This window comes from Camelus bactrianus, chromosome 30 (genome assembly GCF_048773025.1).
Source record: "Camelus bactrianus isolate YW-2024 breed Bactrian camel chromosome 30, ASM4877302v1, whole genome shotgun sequence".
Taxonomy (NCBI): domain Eukaryota; kingdom Metazoa; phylum Chordata; class Mammalia; order Artiodactyla; family Camelidae; genus Camelus; species Camelus bactrianus.
Genome location: NC_133568.1, coordinates 19,676,677 through 19,694,466, shown reverse-complemented (window position 1 = coordinate 19,694,466; position 17,790 = coordinate 19,676,677). Strand labels below are relative to the sequence as shown.

At 35.1% G+C, this 17,790-nt stretch overlaps 1 protein-coding gene across 3 annotated transcripts in view; it reads left to right on the top strand.

The window, feature by feature from the left end:
- PIGN (phosphatidylinositol glycan anchor biosynthesis class N) overlaps positions 1 to 17,790 on the top strand; it is an 88,182-nt gene that overhangs the window by 29,595 nt on the left and 40,797 nt on the right. For all 3 annotated transcript variants that reach the window (XM_045521463.2, XM_045521464.2, XM_010961284.3), the window contains 5 exons: positions 7,758 to 7,836; positions 8,767 to 8,949; positions 14,272 to 14,411; positions 16,489 to 16,588; positions 16,693 to 16,785. In XM_045521463.2, the coding sequence (XP_045377419.2) occupies positions 7,758 to 7,836; positions 8,767 to 8,949; positions 14,272 to 14,411; positions 16,489 to 16,588; positions 16,693 to 16,785 (595 nt within the window). The remainder of the gene's footprint in view (positions 1 to 7,757; positions 7,837 to 8,766; positions 8,950 to 14,271; positions 14,412 to 16,488; positions 16,589 to 16,692; positions 16,786 to 17,790) is intronic.

Here is a 17,790-nt window from a genome sequence, read left to right as displayed (position 1 = left end):
CTAATATATATATAAAGACTAGAAGGCAAGTCTTTATCAATTGGAATTTGCACCATATTATATCATTTAGATATCATATGCATCTGTTTGTTTATAATGTAGTGGTATAATCAAACTGCAACAAAATAAATAAATAAATGAACAAGAAATATATTATCAGTTCTTCGTTTGAAGGAAATACACAGGACATTGAAAGTAACTGAGGGTTACTTTAGTTCAGCTACTTTAGAAAGAATGATCATGGAAACACTCTTCTGCAGGGGGTTTGTGTGCATACTGCCCACCTTTGTCCACTTGGCCTAGGGGCTGACCATGAACTTCTGCTTTCATGTTCAACATCTGCCCGCAGAACCACTGCTAGCTCTGTGTCACCTGGGGGCCCAACAGAATGATTGATTCCCACCCACTGGCTCACCCACCCTACCTCAGACTGGCTGAAAATCACCATTTGCCGAAAGCCTGCAGTATGACCAAAAAAGCCTAAGATAAAACCAAGATTGACTGATGAGGAAATAGATCATTGAAGGAACAGAAAAGAGCTTAAAAATACTAAAATCCTCAGAAATGTCTGAGAATATTGTACCCATAAAACAAAAAGCAGCACAAACTTTACAAAATGAGAAAGAGTACAGGATGCATTTTTTTAAAATGGGAAATGCAACTAAAAATTTACAGAATGATAAATTGTACAGAAATGATCCAAATGGGAGGTAAATCCCCCACATTAGGATAGGAAGTCAACCTCAAATGAAATGAAGAGAATTTTAAGTAATATATGGATTTAGCAAGAAGCTGGAGGTAACACTGGAAGGCATACATTTCTTCATCCCCCGTGTATCGGACACTTCAGGGAAAGGGAGACATTTCAAACTGTACAAGAAGGCGTACTTCAAATATGAAGCAACCTAAGATGTGACATGATTTTGAACAATTGTTGGGCATATAAGAAAGGAAATTTACTTGAATATTAGCATGTAGATCAAGGCTTCAATGAAATAGATGAGAAAATTTAATTGTTGCTTAAAACGTTGCTACTCAATGAACAGTATTTAAGGATAATCATAATAATGTAAACATTGGTTTTCAGCTTTTAGAGTCAAACGTTAGACAAAGCAAGGAGGACTTAATAATGATTATAGAATAGAATGCAAATGTTACCAACCTTGACAATGTATAAGGCTACAGGTTGGGAGGCAGAGGGGGAAAGAAATATAAATGGAATATTAGTGGTGCTGTTGTCCTCATAAAATAGGATGTGGAGATTCCAGCTACAGTGGAGAGAGTGAAATAGAGGTTTAGGTGTTAGATTAATAGTGACCAACATAGCCAACAGAGGAGGTGAAAATAGTAATAAACCATGCTGAGGTAGGAGACAGCAGGAGCAGGCTCAGCGGGGAGCCAACAGCAGGTGCCTCAGGTCATCAAGTCAAGAAATAGTAATAAAAGCATATTATTAAGAAAAATGAAGGCAACTACCAGAATAACAAAAATCAGACACATGTAAAAGTTTTTATCTCTGGGTCGGGGAACTGGGCTGAGAAGGGTAGGGCGGAGATGTATTGGTTGTCATTATGCCCTCTGTACTGTTTCGGTTTTTAAAAAAATTATATGTATAAATTGCTTTGATAAAACATATGTTAAAAAAGAAATGAAAAATAGGTATCTTAATCGTTGGCATGGATCATAAAATCATAAAAGTTATGGGCACAGATAAAAAAAATGTATCCTTCGCTATAAATTTTAGAGTTATCCCGTTGAGTTATATAAAAAAATTCTTTGGTTATTACACTATATTTAGGAAGCAATTTGGGGAGAATTGAGATTTTTACAGTACTGAACATCATTATCCAACATTTATTTTTATCTTCTGTTACGTCCCTAAGCAAAATTTTATCATTTCCCCCCACAATATGTGTTTCTCATTATTTTATTCCTGGATATTTTATGTCTATTATGAGTAGTATCCTGCTTTTCCTATGACGTATGTTCAGTGTACCAGGAAGCACAGTTGTCATTTATCATCCGAGTACAATGGACTCTTTTTTTTTTTCTAATCCAGTGAGTTCCATTTCTGCATCATCTCTTTCCTTCCAGTTACCTTTATATATACACTTAATATCAGCATTGTCCACTTAGAAACTGTATCAAGTAATTATTGGCACATAAACATCATAAAAATGGAAGAATACTGTCGTCACACATCCTTTTTGCAAAACAGCTCAGATTCTTGTTACAAGGAATTGTTCAATGAAGTCCTTCTCTCTTGAATAAATACTATTTCCTTTTTCTTCTTAGAAATATATTCACTAATCAATTAAGTCTCAGAAAATTTATCTAAGATATTGACAGCTGAAAATTCAGTCTTGAGATTTTACTTGTATACATGATCAATTTCACCAGCATCACTAGATTTTAGTTTAATGGTATCTCTTAACCATTCTTCCATTGTCTTAGTCTTTTCTAGCATGAATAATTGATGAATAATATAATAGTTCCTAAGGTGATGAAATAGCAAATGTATCAAGACAAAGGAAAAACAAGATTACTAAGATCTTATCTTAGACTAGTAAAAGGGTCCAGTAGATTCATATGGTAACTGAATTTTCTATTTTATCCTATTCTTTAAAAAAAGTAAATTTTATCTTTGATATTTTAGAGCCCTCTAAGAAAGAATATAAATCATGAAATATTCATTATGACGAATAGAATTGCTCAAAAAACCCTCAAAGCTAAAATTCAGTTTGCTGGACCTTGATGCTATGCTAAGGAATGACCAGCAGGTGGCGCTACACGACTGGAAGAGGCATAAAAGCTTGGCTACGTGTGAAAGTACCTTCTAGGAGGAAAAACACTTTGAATTTGAAAACTATGTACTATAGAGGCCACAGTAAGATAAGAAAAACATTCAAAGAAAAAATTTACATTAAATGAAAAAAGAATAAGTCTCTTAAGAGATACTTTGCAAACAAATGAATAGGAAGGAGCTATTATACCTTGCCAATAGAAGCCAAAACATCTGTTATATTTTATTTAAAAATCATTATATAAATTAAGGGAACTTAAATAAACTTTAACAAAATGTTTTAATGTATTTTCTACTAAAGTGATAAAAGATACTTTGGTTCTCTTTAATATATTTATTTCTTTTAGTCTGATATGGAGTAAAGTTCCTTCCTTAGCCCAAATTTCAATATTGGTTTTAATGTGAATCTTTCTACCACTTCACCTATCTGATTTATTGTTTACTAAAAATGCAATCTTCTGCTTCAAACCTGAAATTCTTCTTTTAAAAAAAAGAACTTTCATACATCACACACCTACATAGGAAAATGTTCATTTACTCTATTATGACATGAAAGATGATATATGATTCTACATCATTGGTCAGTCTAAAGAAATACAAATTATTCTAGAAATAATTTTTTATCTTGCTTTTTTTGTCTTTGTCTTAATATATTTTTTTCTTTAAATAGACATTCTGAAAAGGCATGGAGTAGCTACCATTAGGTATCTCTAAAATGTCATGTGTAAATATAAGTGAAATAACTTTGTAATAAAAATCTGAGTGAAGAAGATACAATACTTCAAATGGCAGCATTTTAAGGCGATTTCACCCTCCAAACACTAGCTCACCCTGAATAATTGATTATGAAATTCTTGATAATCCTAAAACATGATTTAGGTTAGTCTACAATGTTCAAATAACTGGAAAACAGACGGCACAATAGCAATCACTACAAAGAAGTGTACACAATTAGTATTTATTTCTCTTTGCTTTTTAGTTAAGATAACAGATTCTTTTAAAATTTGATATTTTCAATATGAAAGATTGAGTCAATGAAGGAAAGTTTTTCATACAAATTACTCTGTAGAAAGGTTGTGTTGCCACTATCATCAAATATTCTGCCAAATTCTGTCTCTCCTCCCTCTCTGAGATGCCAATTACATATATACATACTCCTGTTCACAATGACATGTTTGGTTGGCTTTTTTAATGTCTTTTCTGGCTGCTTTTCAAGGTTCAAGGAAAATATTTTCCACTGACCTATCTTCTGGCACATCAGATCTCTCTTCTGCTTTGTGTAGTTTACTTCTTTTGAGTTCTTAATCTCAGATATTGCCCTTTTTTTTTTCTCAATTCTAGGATTTCCATTTCCGTTTACTTAAAAAGTAGATCCCAGTTATTTGCCGAAATTTGTCTTATTCTTTGTTATTGAATATATTAACCTCAAGTACTTTAAAGTCTATACCTGATACCATCAATAACCATATTGCTTGTGAGTTTATTTCTGTTGTCCTTTTCAGTTGGTCCCGCTGCTGAGTCTGGTAGTTTTGAAATGACTGCATATCATTACAGATGCCCAGATTCTCAGCCTTCTCCCTTGTGTAGGGATGCCCGAAGGGTTACAGTTTGTAGAATCCTGGATTACTTCTCTGTGGTTTCCTTCTCTCTAGGGTCTGAGCCCTTCAATTCTTGAATTCTCAGCAGCTCTCCAGTACCTTAAAGTTTATTTTTAATTTTGTTTTATCAAGCTTTCTGATTGTTCCTGGTGGGAGCATTGCTGTGCTTAAGCTTCTCCATCATAGCCAGAAACTATGGTTAAATTTTAATGTTTTAATTATTTTATTAAAATTAAGAAAAACCTAGTTAGTAAAATGTGATTGGAAAAATAATACATAGTCACAACACAAATCTCACAAATGATAATAAAAAGTTCCCGTGCCTGTGTTCCAGTCTTAGCAGTCTTCCTGGAGGCAAAGTTGCAGCTTCTTATGCATCTGTCTATATATATCAAGTGTACAGATGTATGTGTATGTATATATCCCTTTTGCTAATATATTTTAAATTTTAATTACAGAATTCTTCAAGCATGCTGAAAAGAATAGAGAATATAACAAAAATCCTTGTACCTATAGTCCAGGTTTAAGAAACGTTAACATTTTACAATATTTCTTTGGATCCTCTTTTTTTCTAAAGAAATAAAATGGTGTCATATACTTGAAGCCCTATTTTTAAAATTTACCAAGTTTAAAAAATAATTCTCTTTTTTTCCATTCTGTCTGATTTTCAAGATTTATGATCCGTGTTGCCACATGCAGATCCCCTTTACTCATTTTAGTGTGTATGTGGTATTCCTATGATTATTCCTTTGCCAACCCCCCTTGTTTTGTTGTTGTTATTTATTTTGTCTTTCTTACATAGAGCTTAAAATACTGCACCTTGTATTCTTGACTTTTCATTTCTCATAATACTTCTTTGTTTTAAATATGTGATACTAAGACTTATTTTGCACCCCTTCACAACTTATGGAAAACTAACAAAAAATGCATAGGGAACAAGTTTATGAGTCTTTAATGTCATAATGCTATAGTGAGATTTGTACGGAACATTTTGATGAATTCCAGACATATTTTGAAACTTTGGCATGTCCCAAGGTTTAAAACAGTTCACTTAGAAAAATATGAATTACACTGATCTGGTTTCCTTGCCTAAGTCCTCTCTATATAACATAATATTTCATATATAACTTGTAATTAATGTAATTAACAAATATTTCTCTTTAAAAATGTTTCTTCTCTCATTTTTTTTTAAGTCTTCACTTGAGAACACAAATTAGCTTAAGTAATTTAGTCTGGACAAACCTTTTTTTCATCTTTTTATTTAGTATAGCAAATTGTAAGGTACTTTAAGAATGACAATGTATATTCTTTTATTTTTCTTCCTTTTTTGGTTTTGTAATATTTTGATAGCATTTTAATCAGTTAAGATTTATCAATTCATTTTATGTGCTTTATACCTTGCTAAGTATTATTGATATTAATGGAAATAATTAATGGCCCACATGGAGGTTAAAACTTAATTGAAGAGAAATAAATTGATCATTATACCACACTAAAGTGCTGATGGTGTGATGTGAGATTTGGAGTGGACCATAAAGGATGATGAAGATTTGATTTTGGATAGCAGAGAGGGGAGGATCTTTATGAACAATAACTCAGATGAGAATGCAAGATCAGTGAAGAATGAAGAGTTTAACTGTTTTATAGCTGAGGGTATATATTTGGGATAAGTGGGAAATTAAGTAGAATAGGAGGAGAGAGCTGTCAGTAGTCCGGGTAGTTTAGAATTAATGAAGTAGACAATAAGATACCCATATCAATTTAAAGTACATTAGAAGATGAAATCAGTATTTTAGGAATCAAAGTGGATCAGAGCAAGGAGAGGGAGCTCAACGAGAAGGGTTGTATGAAACTGGAAAATTTATCTTCAAAGAATGCCTGTGCTCTCTGGCCCAGTGATTCCATTTTTAAGACTTCTAGGACGATATTCTAAAATGTGTGGTGTCTGATGGACAGAGAACTGGATCATGGCAAATGTTTTGAAATAATTTGTTTTTCTGTCATGTGTTCTTGGTTCCTGGTACCTTTTCCTCCAAACCCCAGTGAGTCCAGGGGTGGGGACTTTTTACTACAGTTTGACTGAGTGTTTGGCTTCCCATGAGTTGAAAAATCTGAGATCCCTTGGGGTAGGCTCAGATACTTAACCAGGGGCTCTGTACCACTCTAGAGGGTTTGTAGATGAGCTTCTGGGGTTCATGAATTTTCTGAAATTATATGTAAGATTTGGATTATGTTTATTTTCTAGAGAGAGTTTCAGATTCTGAAAGATGTCTGTGACCCCACCCAAATTAATAACATTGCTTAAAAGGTGTACTTCCTGCGAGTCTCCATCTTTTCTCTTTAGAAGGTGCTGAAACCGAGTAGAGAAAAGATAAGTGATTATCTGTTGAACCATATGAAATTGCCAAAATTTAATTCAGTAGTTTTTGGCATACAAAAACATCAGTTTCATATGATCCAACCTAATATATCCTTAAATAACTTTTTCACACTTTTAAAATGTAAAGGTATTCACTTTAGGAATGTAGGTTCTAGTCAAGCAGTGTATGTTCAATTTTGTGTTTAAATGTACTTACTTAAAAATTACTTATGCAGTATTAGGAGTGTTTCTCCTGTATATTTAAGGTTTCTACTGTGGTAAAACAAGACAAGGAAATGGTGAAAAGAGAAATGAAAAATAGGGGAACCAAAAAATGTGCATATATTTTATATTTGTATATAAATACAAAAAAAGCAGATAGGTTCAAATTGTTCACTGACTTTAATTGTTGGTTAAGCTCTGCCTGGATCTCTTCGATAATGAAAATTCTCAGGCCCTGTCTGGCTCAGAGGTTTAAAGTTCCAAAACAAATCTAGTCTGTTGTGTCTACCATGAGCATGAAAGAGGGCTAAGCATTGTAACCCAGACCACTCGTTTCCTGTTCCATTAATTACATTGATTTAATCAGAATACCTTTGTTAGCCAGAATATTACATTTCTTCCAGTGGTGCCAGTCAGTGATGTATTATACGACTGTCCTGAGTGGAGTTTGGCAGTTGAAACTTTGAGTCAGAAAAACCAAATTTAACTATAAGCCATTTATTGGAAGAATTCAGATAACCAGCAGTGATACAGTTTAGCTTGGAGTTTGTTCATTTGTCTCTTTCTTTCTTTTCTCAATTTTCACCATCCTTTTATTTTCAATCAAGCAAAAAAAAGAAAGAAAAGAAAACAGAAAAAGAAAGAAAGAAAGAAAGAAAGGAAAGGAAGGAAGGAAGGAAGGAAGGAAGGAAGGAAGAAGGAAGGAAGGAAGGAAGAAATGTAATTGAAATGAGGAAACATTTTAAACCTAAACCCTTTTTTTTTTCTTTTGTAGGTTGCTTTCTGATTCTAAACAGATGAACATTTTAAGAAAAGCAAGGTCTTATATAAAACAGAAAAAGTATGATGAAGCAGTAAGTATGCAGACCTTGTGTATGTAAATAGCTGATCCTTCAGGTATGGGGAGAGGCAGGGATGGTGATGGAGAGCAAAGTGGGCAGGCTGGGGAGCTTTCCTGAACACTCAAGGAAGGGTTGAATTTCCTAAGTAGCTGATATAGCCATGGACATCCATCTCTTATTTCAGATCATGTTATAGGTAAATGTTTTTAGGTTAAAACTGGAGATGAACAATTGCCATTTTCTGTAATGAGAAAGTATATTCCAAGCTTCTGTCACCCTACTTATGCAGAATTTTTAGAATGTTGACGTATTTGTACATTGGGAATTAGCTTCATGCTATTAGAAGTCTAATGATTCGTATTGAAGCTTTGACTTTTCCAAGCTCCTACCCTGCTATGTTTTTCATTAATTTTCTCTTTGTTGAATGGTCATATAATTTTAAAGAAAGAAAGAATTCTATTTCAGTTTCTAAAATTGCCTAAATAATACCATGCATTTCTCATGCTTATTTTTGTTACGATTTTATAATGGCAAACTATCCTTCCTCTCTAAAATATTAAGCTATTTTAATAATGTTTTATAGCTGAATTAGGTAATCTGATATGAGAAAGTCAAATGGTATAAATGTGGACATCTCTGTTACTTGGAAACTATATTAGCCATTTCCTTCTTATGTCATCTGAGAATAATTTCCACAAAATGAATCATTTAAAATCAGTACACATCTCATGGATAGTTTACATTTAAAGTGTCCTTATCAAGATTTAAAAATTAATTTTATTCAGGGATTTTTCTTATGCTTTGCAAGAAAGATCCATGAATAATCAAAATGTTTTTGATCTGTCATTTACAGTTACTCTAATTTTAATAATTCTCTTTCCTTTGAAACTTAAATTTTCTTATTCTTTCTGGGTTGCAAGTTACATTTTTCTTTCTCCATAGGTCTCCCTTTGCAAGGAGCTGATTAATCTTTCATTGAAAGGATTGTCCTATTATCACACTTACGACAGATTCTTCTTGGCCTTCAACGTTGTTCTCGGTTTTGTGGGATGGATATCTTACGCTTCTTTGTTGATCATCAAGTCTCACTGCAACCTTACCAGAAGTGTTGGTAAAGAAGTCAAGGTATGTTCAGAAAATATAATGAAGATTCAGATGATGGTGTAAAATCACTAGGACTGAGGGAAGAAATTGAAGCAAATCAACTGTAATGAGTTCGTATAATGTGCATTTTGTACTAAGCTAACTCTTTTGTGTGCTTTTGTTGTATTAGGTCTTTTTCTCAGTGATCTTTATTTCTTTAGTTTGGAAAAAGGTGTGTCAATAACAACCATCCCGTAACTTAAGAAGGCTACGAAGATAACTATAACTTAAATTCACCTATGTCACTAACTGTTGATTTTCTGTTTATTTTTATAATTATTTAGCATGTTATAAGTATTCCATATCTTTGTACAATAAAGGTGGTCAGAAAACTACTTAAAAGTGATATATTTAACTTTATCTGATATTGAGTTTAGCAGTTGGAAAGAAAGAAAATCACTTACTCCAAATATTCCTTTTTTTTTTAAGTAATACATGTTTTTCTGAAATTATCCTTACCTATTTTATCTTTCTAAAATTCTGAAGTACAGATTTCCAGAACTTTCTACGTATCCTCATTTGAAGAATTAGTCCCTAGTTTACTGTACTTTCAATGCCAAAAAAACTCTCCTCTTGAATAATCCTTTAAACAACTGAGAAAATATGACAGAACATACATGGTTTTACTATATTAAAACACTTTAGTCTTTTCAAATATATTGCTGTCATTTACCAGGGAGAATATGCAGCTTCCGCTTCCTTTACTTCATTCTCTGCAGTGGTTATGACCACATCTAAATTCTCTAAAAAGCAATGTATCTGGGTGGTGTATTATTAATAGTCTGCAGATATTTCCAGTGATTACTTTTTTCCATTTTATATTTTATTTTTCTGTAATGGAAGGAAGAATAGTAGTGTTTATTCCATTTTATAGTGCTTTAATGCATCTTAAATAATTTCCCCCAAGTAATTTTCACTATTTGAATGTATGTGAAATTGGATCGAGTAGAAATAATTTCTTATGTACTAGGGAAAGAGACAAAAACAAATGTGTTTCAGTAAGGGATCTATCTAGGCATTCAGCTGGGTATTTGAAATTTATTTTGCCATTTTAAACTTGTAACAGTGCTGGAAGTAGGCATTATAATTTCTCTGTACAAAAGAGGAAACTGAAGCCTTGCAGAAGGCCATTCAGCTGGAAGGTGAAGGGACTGAGATTTGAGTCCAGAGCAGTGTTAGTGCCCAGCACTGCCTTTTTGTGTTTATCTTGATTGGTGTTATTGAGAAAGGATATGATGTCTTTAGATTGATGTGTCAGCAGATTTCATGGCTGATAGTTCTGTATTCATTCATTCGCTAATGCAGCAAATATTTCTCTGAGTGCACAGCACAATGCCAGCTGCTGCATAGGCTGCAGCAAGAGATGTAAAATTCAGACTCTACTCTCAAGGAGCTTGGAATTAAATAAAGTAGGTCAGAAATGTACACACATAACCGCCTTATCAGGTATAGGTCACCAGGCTAGAACACTGTTACAAAAGACAACAACCTAAGTGTTTGACAACCTTAGTATATGTTAAGTGTTTGAATGTGATACAGAGACTATCATTTTAAATAAAGGAAATCTCTCTTTAGCTAGGGTGATGATAACAGGAGAAAGAAAGAAAGTCTTGGTGGAAATCTAATAGTCAGACTATAGGGAGAGGATGAGAATTAGAGCGAATTGAATGGTATAAACAGCAGCAGAGTTGGGGAAATGTATTTTTATGTTGGGTTAGTAAGTGATAATTATTAAACCCCACCATTCCAGGACTATCCTGGGTGTTTCACATGTGTCATTCAGTTAAGCTTAATACCACCCTAGACTTAGTGGCTATAATTCTCATGGGTGGGGGGATTTTGGGTTCAGAGAGATAGTTTCCTTCAAGGGCACACCATTGTTAAATGACAGAACTAATATATTCTGATGCTTAAACTCATGCTCTTTCTACACCGTGATGCCTTCAAAATAAATAGTTCAGTTTGAGTAGAATGTGGGAGGTTTGTTCAAGAGACTAATAAGAAAGAATACTGACAATAAGGATTAGGCTGAAGGAATCAAAGGCCTCAAATGCTTCAGAGTTTAGACTTGATGTAGTGAAGAGTTGGTACGTCAGAGTTAAACCAGAGAAACAGACCGGTAGGATCTCGGTATTAAGAGATTTAGTGTATGGAGCTGTCTTCCGTGACCGTGGGGGCTCGTTAGGTGGGTCCTGAGTTCACAGTCAGGCCATCAGGGAGGGTGGACTGGGACTTGCAGGAGCCGGAGCTCCCTCCACACGGGCAGTTTCTTCTTCAGGGAGGCCTCCGTTCAGCTCTTCAAGCCCTGTAAGTGATTGAATCAGCCCACCCCCGATTGTTGATGATAATCTCTCTTCCTTAAAGTCATCAGATTGTGGACTTCAGTCACATCTACCAGACACTTTTACAGCAACACTTAGATTAGTGTTTTGAATAACTAACTAGGGGCTATAGCCTGGCCAAGCTGACACATTAAAACTTGACCATTGCAGTTGAGGTCATTGAAAGTATTTTGAACCCTTTGGTTCTGTTTGCAAAAATATTCTGATTCTTCTTTAGCAAGAGTTTATAGTTTAGTGAAGTGACACAATTAAGTATTTTCTGGAAGAAGAATAAGTTTCCAGAAGTCTGTAGTATTAATTTAAGGGAGGCATGGAGAGCAAATGGGGGCAAGATGATTTCAGCTGTGCACGTATTAGATCGTGATGCTTGCAGCTCGGGTGGAGGGAGGCTTCACAGAGGAAGCTCCTGCCAAAGTGAAGTCTTAAAGGTGAGTTGGATAGCCCAATAGGAAAAAGGAAAAAAGATGTGCCGAGAAAACAGCAAATGCCAAATGAGGAGTGAGGTAACATGGCTTCTTGGAAGAGCTGCAAGTCACTGACGTGGCGAGACTGTAGAGGGCTGGGAGGTAGTGGGAGATGAGCTCCCAGCAGCTGTTACCCTCCCCTGCCAGGCAAGAAAGCAGAGCTCCAGACAAGATAAATGGTTGAGTCAAATTGACAGCAAATGGAATGGCAACACTGGAATTAAATTTACGTCTGACTCCAAAGTTTGTCACTCCTACTTGACAGTGTCCTCCACGTGATACAGGTCGTTTCTAATTTATCACTATCACAGGCAAGTCTGCAGTGAACATTCTCTTTTTTTAATACACTTTTTTAAAAACATACTTGATTTGTAATGGTGGTACTAGAGATTGAACCCAGGACCTTGTGCATGCTAAGCATGTTCTCTGCCACTGAGCTAAACCCCCCAAACCCCCAACATTCATTTTTCTATGAACGTGATTTGCCACAGCTGCTCTTATTTGAACTCTGTGTTTGACTTCTGTGTACTCCTCTCCTTTGCTTTTGCTAGTTTGGATGTCCTTTGCTTTAGAACTCAATATTCTTATTTTGCCACACACTTTCCTTGTTCTCTCCTTACTTAGTAAAATCTCAAAATGTTAACCCCTTAAACCAAGCCCTGTGATTCTGTCTCCATTTGTATGGTTTAAACTCCTTGGAGGCCAGCACCTGGTACAAAGCATGGCATAGAGGGTGAGACTTAATAACCGTTCATTGGATAAAGGAGTAATCACAATGCACACTCGTGGTTCATTATCAACAGGTGTTTTTGGAGGGCAGGGGGAGGCAGGGAGTTAATTCATGATGAGGTAGAGAATGTTCCCCACTCCTGTTATTTAAAATCCTTTCAGTTTTTACTTCAGCTGAACTGAATTCTTTTTGACCTGGTTTCCTACAAGCAGGTGTTTTTTGTAATGTCTATTACTTTAGGTATCAGAGGATTAGATAATCATATGATACTGTACTGACTTTAGAAAATCCTTCTAGTGCCTTTTTCGGTACTCTTTTAAACTTCTTTTATTTTACTATTCTTAAAATTATGTGAAACCAGTCTTAGCTCCTATAGTGAGTACCTGCCCCAGGCACCTTCAGCTTTAGGGGCTCTGCCTGTCCTTATCTGTGTGGGATTCACCCCTTCTCCCATCCCCTCGCTGTGGGACCTCCACTGCTGCCTCGTCCATCTCCAATTCCAGTGCTGTTCACTGATAGGTCTCTGCAGTGGCTTCGGGGACTAATGCAAAGAAGTAGAAGAGAAGAGAATAAAAACAAAGGTGATACCAGCAGCCATTATTTACGAGGCAGTAGTAATATTCTGGGCACTTCGTTAAATAAGCTCTTTACATAATCTCATTTAAGCATTACCAACCTTGATAGATAGATATGGAATTTTATTCCCATTTTATAGGTGGGGGTGAAATTAAGTCTCAGAATCTAAGTCTTGTACTTGGTTTATGATCATACAGGGAGCAAGTGACAGAATGAGGATTTGAATTCTGATCTGTGTAGCTCCAAACCCTTAATCACTGTGCTATGTTTCACCTTCCTCTTTACAGCTCTGCCCTAGTTTATCCTTGCTTCTTTACTTCCCTTCCGGTGATGTTTTATGCCAGTAGGGGGGAATTGTAAAGAGGAAAAAACTCTTGCTCCCCCTCCCTAACTTCCCCTGCTCCAGAAGGTAATTCTTAATTCTCACCTTAATTAGCTTGGGTAGCAAAGCAAGGGAAAACAGAGAAAACAAGGCACAGAGGCAAGAGAGCACGTCACATGACCCCTCCAGTTCTGTTTTTCCCTCCTGTGCTGTTGTTAGCATTCCAGTTTTCCGTAAGTGTGTTTCCCAGTTATTGGAAGTTCTGTCCCTGACCCCTGGCATCTTTACTCCTGGCCCAGAGCACCTGTGGGCTTGCCCAGCCCATGGAGGGGCCATCATTGGTGACTTACACTGAGGAACTCCTTTCTTGTTTGGCAGGTGGTTGGAAAGAGAAGATATGACTGAATGAACCTACTGTGGTTGGGCAATGGAGAGAGAAGCGTGGGCCGCATGTCAAGTTGAAATTCGAATAGATAGAAGCATTGTTCCAAATGAAGATTAGGTCCCACAGTTTATTGTGGATTAAATGGGCTTTTGTGAGCTAGTCAGTGAACTTAATCAACATTTGTAAAATCGGTGCCGAGGAGAAATATGCTCGGAGTCTGAACAAGTTACTTGCAAACAAGCATTAGAAACTTAGTCACTTTTAAATTGAGAATTGCCTAATTGCAGCAGTTCCAGGCTATCCGGCTTTTTCTTCTATAATGTGCTTCTCCAATGACAGATTTTTTTAAAATGCAGTTCTTACTCATCTAGTTGTAGAGCCATTGAAAGAAAGTAATATATTTCCTTCTCTTCATAAAATCTCTTCTAAAAACCTGTCAGTTAGCATGAGTTTGGAGTGTTTTCAATGTTTTGTTTGATTTTCAGAAACCAAGCCATCTCCTGCCATGTTGTTTTGTAGCTATTGGCATTTTAGTAGCACTTTTCCTGCTGGTTCAAGCCTGTCCCTGGACTTACTACGTATACTGCTTGTTGCCACTGCCCATATGGTGTGCGTTTCTAAGAGAGTAAGTAACACATCTTGCTGTCTCATTTTTCACTTCACCGGCAGTTAAGTCTGTGTTTAAAATGCATTAGTTTCTGTAGCCTAAGTTGTGAAAGATACTTCTAATAACCTCAGGTCTCCGAGCCCTGTCATTTCATCTGTAACAGCATCAATGTTGCATATAAACATCCTTTGTGTTTTCCCTTCTGACTTCATCTTTATTGCCCTGAGGTAGCATTGATCTCATTCCCTTCTTTGTGTATCTTTTATATGAAAATCTGGAGTAAAAATTAAATGATTAATATAGATTGTACTATGCCAATGAGTAACTGGCATTTTGAACTTGTCTCATCCCAGTTTCCAGTGTATCTTCATGCTTCACAAAGTAGTTTATAAGCTTTCATGCTGTGCATTTTTGCCCCTCCCTTCCTAGCTGGCACGTAAACTTAGATGAAGGAAAGTGTGTAATTAAATACAATCTAGTAATATGCACATACAGGGATTAATGGATATTATCACTTATTCTGTGGTTCTGCCTTTAAGTGTTTCCTCACCAATTGGACTTAAAATGAGTTCTTCCCATTATAGAAAACATCAGAGGTAGAGCTCTCATAAGCGTTTCAAGCACTTTAAAACAAAACCACTAAAATACTGGGCTGGTTCAAGTTCATAGGCAGCGAGGGTCACCTTGCAGATCTTGTTCATTTCTGTATTTGCACCAGTAATCTAGAATTTAAACTTAGTCTTGGACATCCAAGCATCCTCTGAGCAAACCAGACCCTGAGAGTAGACCAGGGAATGACAGCCCAGCATAAGGGTATTTTCAGAGTTGGCCAGCATGTTTGCAGTGACATGATGTGTATTTTTATTTTGATTTCTGTTAATTTCAGCGTTGACCACCTCTTCTTAATATCAAAAATTAAAATTAATATTAAAATATTTTAAATATTAACATTTCAAATATAAGGCAAAACAAACCATTGATAAAAGAACATACTATTCTCCATTTGAAAAGATTAGGGTTGCTGGATGTACATATTTAAACTGGATTTTTTTCTAATTTCATTTGCTCTGGTTTAAAATTTTAGAATGAAAGATTTTATCCAAAATTCCCTTCTGAATTATTAAATATTCTATTTATGAAGAACACATGTTTAAATTTTAAGGGACAATGTGATTTTGAAAGTATGTTGTGTTCTATCTTCATCTTTTTGATAGATTATAAAGAAAATAAAAGATAAAAATTCACTTTTCTTCTAGAAAAAATCTAAATGATTTTACAAAAGATCACTGTTGAGAACAAAAGAAACATTCTCATTTTGACTGGTGTTAGCTTTTCTTTCCTGCATGGCACCTTCAAAGTTTTGATAACATTATATAACCATTGTTGTCAATCAGAAAGATGTTATAAACCAAATGATATGACCTTTTATAATTGCCTACTTAATAATGCACTACAAATGCTAAAAATTTTTTTCCAGTGATGAAATGTAAAAAGTACTCAAGTATGTAATACATTTTTAATGGTTATGAATTCACATTTAATTATAATTAGTGTACAATTAGTGACATCTTGAATTGAGTTTCAAAAAGGTTATTTAACCCAGTGAAAAAGTGCAGTTAAGGTTTTCTCTATCTGGATAAGGAGAACTTACCTTTATTTTATTAAGACAGTTCAGATTTCAGTGTATAATTAACCTTGGTGAATTTTCAAAATGTTCTCAGTTTTTAATCATTTGGGTTGATTGGGTTCAATATCTGTAATTATATGTACCTATGTTTATACTATGATCAAATAAAACTCATTTATTGTCATTAATGTTTGTCATTAAAAAACCAAGCAAGTTTTTATGATAATTATCAAATTAATTCAGAAATGACATTTTTCCTAAAATATTTCTAGGTTTCAAAAAAAAATGGTAAGTAAAGCCATTGAAACAAATCTGTTAGAAGTTATCTTAGTTTTTAAAAAAATCTATAAATTAAAAATTCCCTGATTTCTATGCATAAAATTTTTATTTTTTTACTATATGAGACCTATTTTTTTGCATTCACTATAGGTTTTAAATAATCTTCTTATAAATAATCTTGTTAAACAGATTTCCAGTTCTTCAAGGCTTTGTCACATTACTGTTGACCTTCCCTCCAAGTCGTTTTGTTGGATACCTGTTACTCTTTATCCTGGGAGTTGAAGTATTGGTAAGTGATTTACCGCATGACAACATTTTCAGGTCTCTTTCATACACATGTAACTCCTTTGAAATAACCTCATTTTCCCGTTCTTCTTTGTATTGCCTTGCTAGGTTCTCAGTTTTTTCTACCGCTATATGCTTACAGCTGGACTCATCGTGTTTGCAGGGTGGCCATTTATCACCCCACTGTGGACTCGAGCAAAGGTATAAGTATTCATTTTGACATTGGACAGATTCATAGCGACTTCATTTTGATATGTGTTTAATTTAAGGAATCGTTCATTTTTTAAGACAAGAGTAGAATGTGTCCTTATATTAAAGAACCTGCTCCTTTTGACAGGAGGACTGAGGTTGACTTTAAGGTTTCCGTGATTCATGTAGACTTTCCCATCAAAATGAACTGGTCTTGTGGTGATTGAAATACTCGAGACACAGAGCCGATACATCCTTCTCTGAAGCACTTCCTAGACTCCTTTAGTCTCAAATATCTAAATGCCACTGAGGAACTGCCCAGAGCAGTGTGGTGGCAGGGGGGCTATGCTCTGGACTCAAGTCAGTGGAATCATCCCCACTTCTGTTCCTGAGCCACCTCAGTTTTTCTCTGGAAAAGTGTATATTCATGATAGATTATTCTAAAATATAATTCCTCCTGGCTTACTTCCTTTAACTAGGTAGGTAATTAATTACAATGTGCTTCTATAAAGTGTACTGTCATGTTTCCACTTGGATGCTTTTTTTTTTCCTTTTTCTTTTTCTTTTTTTTTCTTTTTTCCCACTGTGATACTTTTTGATGGAGGTAGCCAGAAGATAGAAATAGCTTGTCTCCACCCTGTGAGAGCTTACAAAATGTTCCAATTAATGGGATTATTGATCTTTCTTTTTTTTTTTTTTTTGGTCTTAATCTAATTACAAAGCATTTTTAACTATTTCCCTCCTGGGTTCAGTCATTTGACTATGATTGCAGGCCAGCATTCTTATAGATGTCATAATATACAGTAGAACATGAGTCGAATGAAGTACTTGCTTTGAAATAGCAGACCCAAGCTTAAATCCTGGCTGTCTGTTTTCATTTACGAGTCAAAGGTCTGGTGCCACTTACGCTTTAACACCTCTGAGCTCAGTTTCCTCATCTGAAATACCATGAATAATATAACCTACCTCTTGAGGTTATTGTGAGAATTAAATAAGATAATGCTCATATCATACGTA